Source organism: Paroedura picta, chromosome 3 (genome assembly GCF_049243985.1).
Source record: "Paroedura picta isolate Pp20150507F chromosome 3, Ppicta_v3.0, whole genome shotgun sequence".
Taxonomy (NCBI): domain Eukaryota; kingdom Metazoa; phylum Chordata; class Lepidosauria; order Squamata; family Gekkonidae; genus Paroedura; species Paroedura picta.
This window is the reverse complement of record NC_135371.1, coordinates 166,033,104-166,046,068: the sequence shown is the minus strand read 5'-3', so window position 1 is coordinate 166,046,068 and position 12,965 is coordinate 166,033,104. Positions and strand designations below refer to the sequence as shown.

The 12,965-nt window shown below is 51.2% G+C and overlaps 1 protein-coding gene across 2 annotated transcripts in view; it reads left to right on the top strand.

The window, feature by feature from the left end:
- Nucleotides 1-10,904, top strand: part of PPP1R1A (protein phosphatase 1 regulatory inhibitor subunit 1A) — an 83,488-nt gene extending 72,584 nt beyond the window's left edge. The window contains exons 5-7 of one of the 2 annotated variants that reach the window (XM_077329272.1): nt 3,494-3,697; nt 7,159-7,276; nt 9,253-10,904. In XM_077329272.1, coding sequence (XP_077185387.1) covers nt 3,494-3,697; nt 7,159-7,276; nt 9,253-9,256 — 326 coding nt within the window. In that variant the 3' untranslated portion in view covers nt 9,257-10,904. Of the gene's footprint in view, nt 1-3,493; nt 3,698-7,158; nt 7,281-9,252 lie in introns of those variants that run through there. The other variant, XM_077329273.1, reaches the window with a different exon arrangement.
- The last annotated feature ends 2,061 nt before the right edge of the window (nt 10,905-12,965 follow it).

Here is a 12,965-nt window from a genome sequence, read left to right as displayed (position 1 = left end):
CTCTATCAGACTCATGCTAAGGACTTTAAAATCAGATGGGGACGTTGCCGGAAGCAGCTCCCTTCTGCACTTCACAGAATCATAGAGTTGGAAGGGGCTACGCAGGCCATCTAGTCCAACCCCCTGCTCTACGCAGGATCAGCCCAGAGCATCCTAAAGCGTCCAAGAAAAGTGTGTCTCCAATCTTTGCTTGAAGACTGCCAGTGAGGGGGAGCTCACACCACCTCCTTAGGCAGGAAGCCCTGAGTTCGATCCTCTTGTGTCTCCAGTTGGCATCAGGTCGAGAGAAATGCAGTTACCAACCTGCTTCTTGGTGCTGCAGGGCTTTCGGACTGTGGGTTTCGGCAGGGCCAGTTCTGTTGCACGTTGGCGCATTTTGTGACGCCTGAAAGTTTAGAGCGTGAGTCTGAGGAAGCTGTGACACTCAGCACCAGGCAGTTCTTGGCACCCCTCACACCTGCCTCATTGGTTGTGTATGTGCATCAGGGTGACTCTTTGTTGCCTCTCCGAAATCCTAAGCAGAGGCTCGGAGCCCCGAGAAAGCTTGCCCGTCTTCTGGAAGAGTCTTACTTCACAGATAAATGCAGCAAGCAGGCGTGATCAGAGAGCCAAAGGACAGCATGTGGGCTCTGTTTCCCTGTTAACAGCCCTGCAAGTACATACAGAGCTCAGCTGTTTATTAAGATGTGACTGTGCGTGCCTGCATGCAGTCGGCTATGTGCTTTCTTTGTCAGCAGGCCAGAAATACCATCCTGCGATTAATGAAGCTTTATTTTTAAATGAGCATCGTCAAATTATAGAACAGGAAGGTACCTGGAAAGGTCATCTAATCCACGCCCACCACCCTGATTGGACGTAGGCATGCCCAGTTACACATCGACAAGCCTCTGATAGATGTTACTTCTAACCTGCCTTTTGATGGTCAGTCTTATGTCTCGGGTAGGACTATACCATTTTGGGATAGTAGGTGGGGATTACACATTTGGATGCACCTGTCCGTAAAAACTCCTGAATGTCGACAAATAGCCCATCAGTCCTGGCTGAGCACCGGAATTTCCAACTCTTCCTGCTGGTTATGTGGTATATGTTTTGGAGGGACTGTACCACTTCAGACGGTATTTGAGGAATTCGTTTGAATGAACCCTTCTGTAAAAATTCCCTGAATATAGACAACTATCTCATCAATCCTGGCCAAGCACCCGCATTTCCATCTTTTACTCCTGACCACGCGTTATGTCTTGGGTGGGACTGTACCACTTTAGACTGCATGTGGGGATTACAAATTTGAACGTTCCCTTTTGTAAAAACTCTCTGAATGTAGGCAGCTGGGTTGTCCAGAAAAGAGACTCGAGTCTGGATTTCCTCCTTGATATCTGCATGCAGGTAGATAATTTCATCCAGAACAGCATTTAGATATCACATCCAGAACCCCCTTTCCTGCCTAATGAGTCCCCCGCAAACTGTACCAGGTGACTTATTTGAATGTGTGGCTCAACCCTTCATGTTCTGCCCTTTTTATAGCTTCACAATTGATTGCCCCCAACCCCCTTTCTGAATTCTTTTCTCTGTGCTAAATGCATCCTTGTTTCTCCCTGCCTGGTCTCCTGCCTCATCAATTTTGCATGGGACCGCTTTTCCTCTTTCCTGTTGCTTTTATGTTCTCTCCTATTGGCCAACCTTCCCCCCCCCACACACACACACACACACAAACACACACACAGTGTGTTATAGATATTTCACAGGGTGGGACTGCAGTATATCTGTCAGGCTGGGGCAGGCCTTGTGGGATCCATTTCAAAGGACAGCCACGTTCAAGGTCAAACGGAAGCTGAGCTTCCACAGTTTGAGCACAGGGACAAGGGCGCTGGGAAAATATCATACTTGCTGTCAGTCAAGCATCAAGACGGTTAACCAGAGAGAGGGCAGTGGGCGTCAGGGTCAAGAGGACGGCAGCGGCATTCAGAGAGTAATTCTAAGCCAGGGAGGGCCATGGACCAGTAGCAGCATATCTGCATGGCCTGCAGAAGGTCCCAGGCTCAACCCCCACTTGAAAGAATGAGGTAGGTGCTTAAGACCTTGGTGAGAAACCCTGGAGAACCACTGCCAACGTGAGGAGGCCATTCTGATGATGGCCCTACGGTCTGATTCATTGTGAGGCAACTTCATATGAGGTTAATGGGCAAAACAAGGTGAAAACCGGGTACGAGATTGCACTGGTTATGCCGCAGTTCCCAACCAGGGTTCTGGGGAATGCTGGAGTTCCGTGAGAGCTCCCCGGGGGTTCTGTGGCCTTTCCCAGACGTTTGGATGGCCCCTGACATCACTAGATGTCCCTGGAGCTCCTTTCCCCTGTTGCTCTACAGGCCCAGTCTCTTTCTCCACAATGGAAATGGGAAATGACAGATCATTGATTGTTTGGCTGGCTGCCGTATCTTACTTCCATGCCCACTTCTTTGTCACCACTTCTGGGGTCCCTCAAAGCCTGAAAAATATTTAAGGGATTCCTCCATGGTCAAAAGGTTGGAAAAAGGCTGGGCGATAATATCCAAACATATACAAAAACATCTGCCAACTCTGGGTTGGGGAATAGCTGGAGACTTTGGGGGTGGAGCCAGGAGTGGGTGGGATTTGGGGCAGGGAGGGGGCCTCAGAGGAGTCTAATGTTATGGAGTCCCCCCCCCCTCCCAAGCAGCCCTTTTCTCGAGAGAAACTAGTCTGTTTAGAGATCCGTTATAATTCCAGGGGATCCCCAGGGCCAACTTGAAGGCTAGTGTCCCTACCTTGTATTGTTGGTAGGGTTGCCAGCTATGTGTGGGGGAATGCCTGGAGACTTTGGGGGTGGGGCCAGGAGTGGGGAGGATTTGGCGCAGGGAGGGGCCTTAGTGGAGTCTAATCCTATGGAGTCCCCCCTTCCAAGCAGCCCTTTTCTCCAGGGGAACTGATCTCTGTATTCTGGATGGGGTTGCCAGCTCTGGGTTGGGGAATGCCTGGAGACTTTGTGGGTGGAGCCAGGAGTGGGTGGGATTTGGGCAGGGAGGGGCCTCAGAGGACTCTAATGTTATGGAGTCCCCCCTCCCAAGCAGCCCTTTTCTCAAGAGAAACTAGTCTGTTAAGAGATGTGTTATAATTCCAGGGGATCCCCAGGGCCAACTTGAAGGCTAGTGTCCCTACCTTGTATTGTTGCTAGGGTTGCCAGCTGTGTGTGGGGGAATGCCTGGAGACTTTGGGGGTGGAGCTGGGAGTGGGGAGGATTTGGGGCAGGGAGGGGCCTTAGTGGAGTCTGATGCTATGGAGTCCACCCCCTCCCACGCAGCCATTTCCCCCAGGGGAACTGATCTCTGTCGCCTGGAGAGAAGCTGGAATTCTGAGGACCAGCTTCACTATCTGTCAACAGAGCCTAAACTGATGTTACTCGCTGAGGGACAGGAAACGTAAACAGGAAACGGATTTTCCAGATGCCTAACATGCCTGCCTTCCTCCCCCCTCCCTCCAGAGCTCCAAATGATGGTCGAACACCATCTCTGCAAGCAGCAAGCGGACGAGGAGGACGTCAGCACCGGCAGCCAGGAGCCACACAGCCCCAGCTGCTGCCCACATGCCAACTCAGAACCCGGCCACAGTCCTGGCAGCTGCCCCTTGGCCAAAGCTCATGCTCAGCCGGAATCGAACCAGGACAAGAACTTCGCGCCGGACGAACGTGAGCGCAGTTCCTTGCCTTCCCAAGGTCCGACAGGCATCGCTAAAGAGAAATCGTCCAATTGAACGGAACGCTTAATGTAGATATTTGCGAGGGATGGGGATGACATGCGCTTTCTTTGTAGGAAACACACAGTGTATAAGACTGCCCTTGAAATGTACTGGTTAGAACAGGGGTCACCAACACGGTGCCTGTGAGCGGTGTTTTTAGAAGGCGGGGGGGCTTTTGTTTGCAGAAGAAAAAAAATTATGCCGGTCCTTTAATTTTAAAGTAGACATACATGTTGTTGTTGTTAGTTGCGAAGTCGTGTACGACCCATCGCGACCCCATGGACCATGATCCTCCAGGCCTTCCTGTCCTCTCCCATTCCCAGGAGTCCATTTAAGCTCACACCGACTGCTTCAGGGACTCCATCCAGCCACCTCATTCTCTGTCGTCCCCTTCTTCTTTTGCCCTCGATCGCTCCCAGCATTAGGTCCCAGGTTCCATCCCCGGCATCTCCAGTTCAAAGATCTGGCAGGAGGTGAGGGGAAAGAACTTTGCCTGGGACACTGAACCTGCCAGTCTGGGTAGACAATACTGAACTCCTTGGGCCAGGGGTACTCAAACTGCGGCCCTCCAGATGCCCATGGACTACAATTCCCAGGAGCCCCCTGCCAGCATTCGCTGGCAGGGGGTTCCTGGGAATTGTAGTCCATGGACATCTGGAGGGCCGCAGTTTGAGTACCCCTGCCTTGGGCCAAGGATCTGATTCTGTATAAGGCAGCTTACCTGCAAGAATCACCTGCAGATGAGTGTAAGTCCCAGTGCAGCACCAAACGGATTATTCTCCCACAATGTGAGTGGGCTCACGGACGCGCCGTACCTCCAGGGCAGGCACAAAACCTTGAAGCAGCAAGGAGTTGGTGAAATACCGGCCTCCAGTGGCCGTCGGCGAGATTACAGCCCGGCATTCTTCCGCCCAAGCTTACCCCCCCCCCCCACCAAGAGAAGGTCCTCCAGGAATTCTGAGCTTGGCCCCCGCTCCTCTCTCTGGGAATGACCCCATTTGCCTGAATTCCACCTCCCCACACACACACCTCCCCATAAGGGAACCGTTTTGATCCTTTCCTGAGCTGCTCAATAATGGATGGCAAAGGGCCTTTTAACAAGCCCGGCCCGAGCCCCTTGTCAAATATTCATCACGCAAACGTGTCCCGCAAAGTGGCACGTCTTCCCAAGGCATCTGAGTCCTCCCCTCCCCTCTCCGCCCCTTTCCAGCCACTGACAAGAAGGAGGGGAGTCTTGTTTTGCACCGTTCAGGGAACAAGGGGGCTCAGAGTGTGGCGGCTGAGAGACAGGAAGGAGGGGGCGTCCGAGGCCAGATGGGGCCACCACTGCAGAGGGTTTGTGAGCACTTGGAGGGAGCCCTCCCTCAGTTGGAAGCCACCTCAGGGCCATTCTCCTGCTCAGACCCTGACTAGCATGGAGATAGGTGGCCAGTCTCCGGGGAAGGGAATTGCCGAGTCAGGGAGGAGTTGTATTTCCATCCCCCTGATAAAATCTCTGGGTCTCAGACATCCTTTTATTAATGAAGAACAAGAAGAAGAATGCGTTGGGAAGCCCTGCTGTCCTCTACCTTCAGGAGTCTCAAAGCGCTTTGCAAACGTCTTCCTTTCCTCTCCCCCACGACAGGCACCTTGTGAGGCAGGTGGGGCTGGGAGAGTTCTGAGAGAACTGTGACTGGCCCAAGGTCACCTTGCAGGCTACGGGCAAAGGGGCAGTGGGGAATCAAACTCATTCTCCAACATTCCTCCACATGCATCCAGCTGGGTGACCTTGGAGCAGTCACAGTTCTCTCAGAGCTCTCTCAGCCCCACCTCCCTCACAGGACGCCTGTTTTGGGGCAGGCAGTCATAAGCCGCTTTGAGACTCCTTTGGGTAGGAAAAAAGCAGGGTACAAAACGAATGAAGTGAGGTGGCAGTCATCTGTACATAATTGGCTTGTGTTTCTCTCGGTCTGGTTTCAAGCAAGCTGGAAAAAGCAAGTTGGCTGGAAGCCGGCCAGCAGTTCTGGGGGAGAGGAAGAGCACGAGAGCCCCCCAAACATATACAATTCATGATAACTTGTCATGGCAGCTTCCCAAGGAGTTGTGCTCGCGTGCCTGACGCGGTCCTCATCCAGTCCGCGCAAATGATCAGACTTTGCACATGATGTGTTGTACACATGCATGCACGGTGTCGCTTTGCCTGAACATCTGCAATGCATGTTTTGTTCAGCTTTTTCCCCTGGAGACCAGTATCTTGGATTCCCCGGAAGCTAGATTGGTTGTGGGGATGACTAGCATGCAGGTCCAACTACAGCCTGTCAGCATGCACAAATTAAACACGTGAAGGCATAGTGGTGTCAGAAAAGGTCTCGTTAGCTAGCAATCCGGGGCAGGGTCAAAACGTGAGGGACCCCTGGTCTAGAGCAGGGGTAGTCAACCTGTGGTCCTCCAGATGTCCATGGACTGCAATTCCCATGAGCCCCTGCCAGCAAATGCTGGCAGGGGCTCATGGGAATTGTAGTCCATGAACATCTGGAGGAGCACAAGTTGACTACCCCTGCTCTAGAGGACTGGACTGCTTCGGTCAAGCTCCAGATCCGCACCTTATGAGAAATCAAACCCACAGATGAAGGCAGAGACTCCGGCTGACATCTGTGAAGCTTGGCTGGCTCGATCCGTCCAGCTTCATCTGAAGACTAGGAAATTAAGTACGCTTCACCCGCTTCTCCCAGGCGTGTGTCTCCCTCGATATCATGAAATCGCACAGGCTCGCTCGGCGGGTCATGAAATATGTAGCAATCGTTTGGAGATCTCCTGGGATTAATGCAGCCAGCTGGGTGACCTTGTGCTTGTCATACTCCTGTTAGAAGCGGTTCTCATGGAGCATTCTCTCTCAGAGCTTTCAGCCCTGCCTACCTCACAGGGTGCCTGTTGTGGGGAGAAGAAGGGAAGGTGACTGTAAGCTGCTTCAAGACTCCTTCGCGCAGTGAAAAGTGGGGTATAAAATCCAACCCTTCTTCTATTATAGACCCCCCAATATTCAGGATTCCTGAATTTGACCAAATCTGAATAGCATACAGCATTGGAACTTGAGAATATTTTTCGGGTCTAATATATGCAAATCTGTAAAAAAAAAACATGTTTTTTCTTGCACACCTACACATTTTGATCCATGGTTGATTCAATATTAAATCAGTTTATGCTGCTGTTTAAATCTGCAGGGAGAGACGCCAGACATAAACCAATGCAATATTGAAACCACCACTAGAGAGCGCAAAGGAGGCATGTAACAGAAATACCTCTGAAGAAACAGGAACTTACCTATGAGAATGCAGCGCAGCCCCCCTATCTCTCCAACATTTGCAATTGAATTAAAAATCCCCCTTTCCCCAGTTTCCTCCTGAGTTTGAGATGGTTTTTTTTTTTGTGCAGAAGGAAGAAGCACAGGAGACTGCTGCGTAGAGAGACCTGGCAATGGGACGCCGGGCCTGCCCTCAGAGACACAAGGAGCCCATATACCACCGAAGGAGAAGGACGGGCTGGCCAAGGAGTAAGTAGAACGAAGAATCTTAAATTTGGCGATGGGGAAGTGGACAACGGAAAGGGAGTAGAAACCGAATTCCATTCTAAAAGGGGACAGAGGCTGTGGCTTTCAGTTCGGCTGCATCTGTGGTATGCTTTCCCATGCTTTGCTTTTTGCATCAGGAAGAACCTTTGCAGCAACTCACACAAAGTTCATCTATGCTGCTGTTCAACTACAGTTGTCCCCAGCCCTCGGCCCAGGTTAACCTCTCGCCAAGTTTATTCACCGCCAACGGTTCCAGTTCCGTTGCAGCTTGCCATTTTACCATTAAGCCCGTGTAAGGACATCTGTCTTCTTTGTGCGGTCCCAGCCAATTGGGAATCACACAACACTGGCGCATCTCTACAGTCAGCGTCAGATCGGGCCCCAGTGTGACATCGCCGAGGCAATTGCTGCCAAGCGAGAATAAGGGCAAGGCTTCCCGGATTAGCGTCACCCGTGCTCTGAACTTTCCCCACTTTTTCGGGAAAGCTGCAGAAAGGGGAGGGGAAAACTCCCGACCACTGAAAGAGGGTCAGCCAGATGGCTTGCACAAAACTCACCATTTCCCTGATGCCTGCCCACAGCCCTTTCCACCCAAATCTGTGACAGCAGCAGAAGAGAAGAGACCGTATGTTGCTTGTGGGCAGGGTGGAAGCCAGAGGGGTCCCTGATTTTCCAGCCTATCTTGAATTCAGACTGGGAAACAGCAGCTTCTATCACCCCTTGCCAATGTGGATCTCGAGAGGCAGCCTGGTGTAGTGGTTAAGAGTGGCGACTTCTAAACTGGCAAGCCGGCTTTGATTCCCCGCTCCTCCATATGCAGCCGGGTGGGTGGCCTGGGGCTAGTCACAGCCCTCATAGTGCTGTTCTCACCGAGCAGTCCTGTCCAGGCTCTATTAGCCCCACTGAACTCTCAGAGTGTCTGTTGTGGGGAGAGGAAGGGAAGGCAATTGTAAGCCACTTTGAAACTCCTTCAGGGTGCAAAAACCGACTCTTCTTCTTCTTCAAGGGATGCCATATGGCCCCAAGGGGGCCCCTGGCACATTTGAAAAGGGGCACAGATTGGTGAGATGGGGAGCCCAAAGGGTTTAGGGGGGGTCCTGGTCACTGAACCAATGAAATAACCTTTTCGTCACATATGACATTGTTCCTAGAAAGATCAACCTTCATCAAGGGCAGGAAAAATAAGTCACATAATCTGTTCCTTTGTGCATGCTTGAATTAGTGCATTCAGGGGTGTACATGATGCACATGCTTCTCCTGGTCGACTATTCTAGAAATCAGTCTCATGTATCTGTAAGACATGGTACACTCTTAGCTTAGGCCTTCTTTCGCCTAGTTCAGTGCACAAGCGGCTGGCCTGCTTTAGAGGGCTGGAACCTGGGAAGAGCTCCTGGCCCAACAACATCCCAAAACGTAGATGCAGAATTAAACTTCGCTGGTCTTAAAGGTGCCCCTGGGCTCAATCTTTGCAGGCACACAAAAGCTTATACCCAGAATTAAACTTTGCTGGTGTAGTTGGTGATATAGCAGTTAAGAGCACTGCATTCTAATCTGGTGAGCTGAGTTTGATTCTCCACTCCCCCACATGCAGCCAGCTGGGTGACTTTGGCCTCGCCACAGCACTGATAAAGCTGTTCTGACTGAGCAGCAAGATCAGGACTCTCTCAGCCCCACCTCGCTCACAGGGGGACTGTTGTGGAGAGAAGAAAGGGAAGGCCATTATAAACCGCTTTCATCAGGTAGTGAAAAGCAGGGTATAAAAGCCTGGCATAAAAGCCTGGCATAAAAGGTGTTTTTGCATGCACACGAAAGTTTGTACCTAAAATTAAATTTGGCTGGTCTTAAAGGTGCCCCTGGACTCACCCTTTGCATGCACACAGAAACTTAGACCCAGAATTAAACTGGGCTGGTCTTAAAGTTGCCCCTCGACTCCAACGTTGTTCTCTGTTCCTCCATAGGTGATACTTTGCTTCAAGTGCAGCGGATGACTTCCGAACACAGAAAGACAGGGCTGGTGCCCGCCTGATGGAATATCACACGGCTGTTTTTCTTTCCTTTTGTAAAAACGATTGTTTTTTTTGTTTTTTTTTAAATATCTCAATGGCTGTTCAGATGTCCGTTAACGTTTTCTTTTTTTCTTTTTCTTTTTAAAAAGAAAGAAACCAGAAAAGAGCAGGCAGCCCGAGGGCAAGGTTATATGTAAGTAGGACGTGATTGACCCTTGGCTAGCAGGGTTGTTTTTATTCCGTGTTTTTTAGTCGGAGCGGGGCGCTCCGTGGTCTCCCGCCCAGCCCTCGTCTTACCGTCGGCAAACGGGGCCACGTTCCAGGAGGGACCCGCCCGGCTGACTATGCCTCCCCTTCCGAACAAAACGAAAAATCTCCAGACACAAAGCTAGGACGAAGAATTGTGGCTCAGCTGTTTGTTCTGTGTGCAAGGACTTTGGGGGGGGGAGAGGGCGTGCAGTCGCCGAAGCCCCTAACCCGCAGCCTGAAGCCACCCAACCCGGCGTCAGCTTCCCAGCTGCCCCACGGGAGAACTAGGCCTCAAGCCTAGCCTGGTTCCACAAGGCCTTGTTTTCCAACACAGGTTGGCAAAGGTGGTTAGACAGCTGCGTCCTAATCCTCCAACTCTCCTATCGCTTTCTCTTGCCGCCCCATCTTGTTTTGGGTGGGGCGATCCTGGCCCCTTCCCACAATGCCTTGGGAGGAACCAAAGACTGGGAATTACGGGGAAAAGGGTGGCCAATGGGCTGCCACGGCTCTCTGATGAAGGCCACCCTAGTTCACAGACACTAGCAGTGGAAGGGGAGCGCGGTAGGCCTTGCCCTCCGCTCGTCACTATGGTTACTGCCGCCTTTGTCAAGCAGCCCTATCTGTGGGTCGCAACGGGTCGGGCCGAAGGAGAGGGTCTTCTTGCCCCCCTTTACTCCCCACAACACTGGGGAACGGTGCTCCACACCAATGCCTTTTGGGAATGAAACACCATTGGTTCCCTCCTTTTGAAGTCAACGAGCCTTAGTGGTCATGCGCAGAGGCGTTCCTTTTCTCTGGGTTATGACCGAAATGCTCCTTTTATAATAGGGTAATGAGCGCTTGAAATATCTGCCTCTTCAGGCTGGTCAAGTTCCTTTCGGCCTTGATTTCTCCCCCGTTTGTGAAAGAAATCCTGGTTGATGCTACTCTCTCCTGCGAGAAACATTTCAGGCAAGCCCCCCCCCCAAGGGAAATGTATGTATGTTGAGGCAGGGGTAGTCAACTTGTGGTCCTCCAGATGTCCATGGACTACAATTCCCAGGAGCCCCTGCCAGCTGGCAGGGGCTCCTGGGAATTGTAGTCCATGGACATCTGGAGGACCACAGGTTGACTACCCCTGTGTTGAGGGATCTGGGGTGGTGCGTTTCACTGAAGCCCATCAGCTTGGGGTTTGGCATAGGTTCAAGACACTAGCAGTTCCAACCGCAGGTGAAGAATCGGAGGTAGGCTGGAGACGCCTAAGCGGCCACCAAGTCCCGGTGGGGATTCCTGGACCATCAACGTGCCGGGCCTTGTTTTCCTCTTGCGTACACATGTGAATTCTGCTTCTTTATTAAATGGGTCCGTTTTGCTTGGTTTGTGAGTTCTCACGTCACTGGCGTAGCTAAAAGCATTTCACGCGGGGCTGGAGTTTGACAGCGACGGACTAGTTGGAGATGGGATTTTAACCACACACTGATCTTTGCCCAGCATTCAAAGCACTGTGAGGGAGAAACCTGTTTTTCCCCAAGTTGGTTTATATACATAGAATCATAGAGTTGGAAGGGGCCAGACAGGCCATCTTGTCCCACCCCCTGCTCAATGCAAGATCAGCCTAAAACATCCAGGATAAGGATCTGTCCAGCCGCTGCTTAGAATCATAGAGTTGGAGGGGGCCAGACTTGCCATCTAATCCCACCCCCCTGCTCAATGCAGGGTCAGCCTCAAGCATCCATCCAGCCACTGCTTAAAATCATAGAACCATAGAGTTGGAAAGGGCAAGACAGGCCATCTAGTCCCACCCCCTGCTCAGTTTTGGAGGACCTGTTTTCCTACGTGTGCTTTTTTTTGACTGTTTTAACAAAGATCAAGGCGGGTCTTAGGAAATGAAGACATTTCCATCCCAAGGAAAACCATTAGCAGCCCCATAAGTGTGTGTATGAGGGGGGAGATGTTGGCTCATGTTCTCAAAGCCTGGCCATGGAGATACTTCTGCAGTTGGGCTCGAATGGGTAGCCGTGGTAAGAAGAGAATGGCACCTCTTGGGAGAGGGTGAAGAGCTACGGTTGCTGTCACAGAGTTGAGAAACTCCTGGAAATTTGGGGGCAGAGCTTGGGGAAGGTATAAGGCCCTAGAGTCCACTCCTCCAAAGCAGCCATTTCCTTCAAGGGAACTGACCAACAAGAGTTTTGAGGTGCCACTTTTCAAGAGTCAAGGCTCCGTTCTTCAGGGACAGACTTATTGATGGTCTCTCAGAGGCTCCTGGACTCCAGTCTAACAAACCATACTTTTCTCCTCACAGCTGCTCTGCTATTCTGGTTTGTTCCCCTGTGGGGTGCATGAGGTTGTCTGAGCCTTCTTCTGAGCACAGTGAAGTCTGGCTATCATGCTGTGACGCTGGGCTGCATTTTCGGTTCAGCTATCTGCAGGAACTGGCTCAGGGGACACATAACGCAAAATCGCGGATTCATTACACTAGGGATAGTGTAGTGGTCTGAACATGGGCTGCTTCACTACCTGGTAAGTTAGGGTTTGCTAAACCAGCATCTTTAATTGATTCACTCACTGCAAGGAAGATGGCTGGAGGGTTTAGTGAATCTGTTTTGGAAGCACAGAAGGGCCTCGACTGAAAATGAAAGTTCTACACGACGCTAAAAATTCCTGTGTCTTAAAAGACCCTAAAGAGCTTAAAAACCAACCTCTTCACAATTCCTTCCATCCTATGAATAAAAGAAACCCTGCACTGGCAACGGGTCAGATGGCAGAAAACCCAGTTTTGCAAGGGAAAAAAAGCCTAAGTTTAAATAAGAACATTCTAGGCTCAGGTTTGGAGGGGCCAAAGAGTATTTAGGGGCCTATCACCAACACGTCCCTTACATGGGTGCACCCTTCCCTTGAGCTTATTGGTTAAACTGGCTTTAAAACGACCTTTGGAGATGTGTTTCATGCTGGATGCAACAGTGAGCTTTTCTTTCAACCGATCGGCTCTGTGAACGCAAAACCTAGTCTTGCCGTATACCGTTTATTTCCATTCAGTGTTTTGTCCTGAACTGAACCCTCCCCTGTCGGCCAAGCAGGGAGCAAGAGGCTCAGAAGTACTTTTCCGTTTCTTGCACACAAACCATGCAAAGGCAGAGAGATGCAGCTTGACAGTGAGCACAAGGAAGGGAGGGAACGGCAAGCCCTGCAAAACTCTTCTCCTCTTCTAATCAGGGGTAGTCAAACTGCGGCCCTCCAGATGTCCATGCACTACAATTCCCATAAGCCCCTGCTGCTCCTGAGCCGGGGGTGGGACTAAATGGCCTGTCTGGCCCCTTCCAACTCCATGATTCTATTATTCTAACTCTTGGTCTCCTGCAGTTGTCCCACCACAGCATATGCTGGCACCAGCTCCCCAGCCCCAAAGAACGTCCCTTGGGGTTTTACAGCCCCTTTCC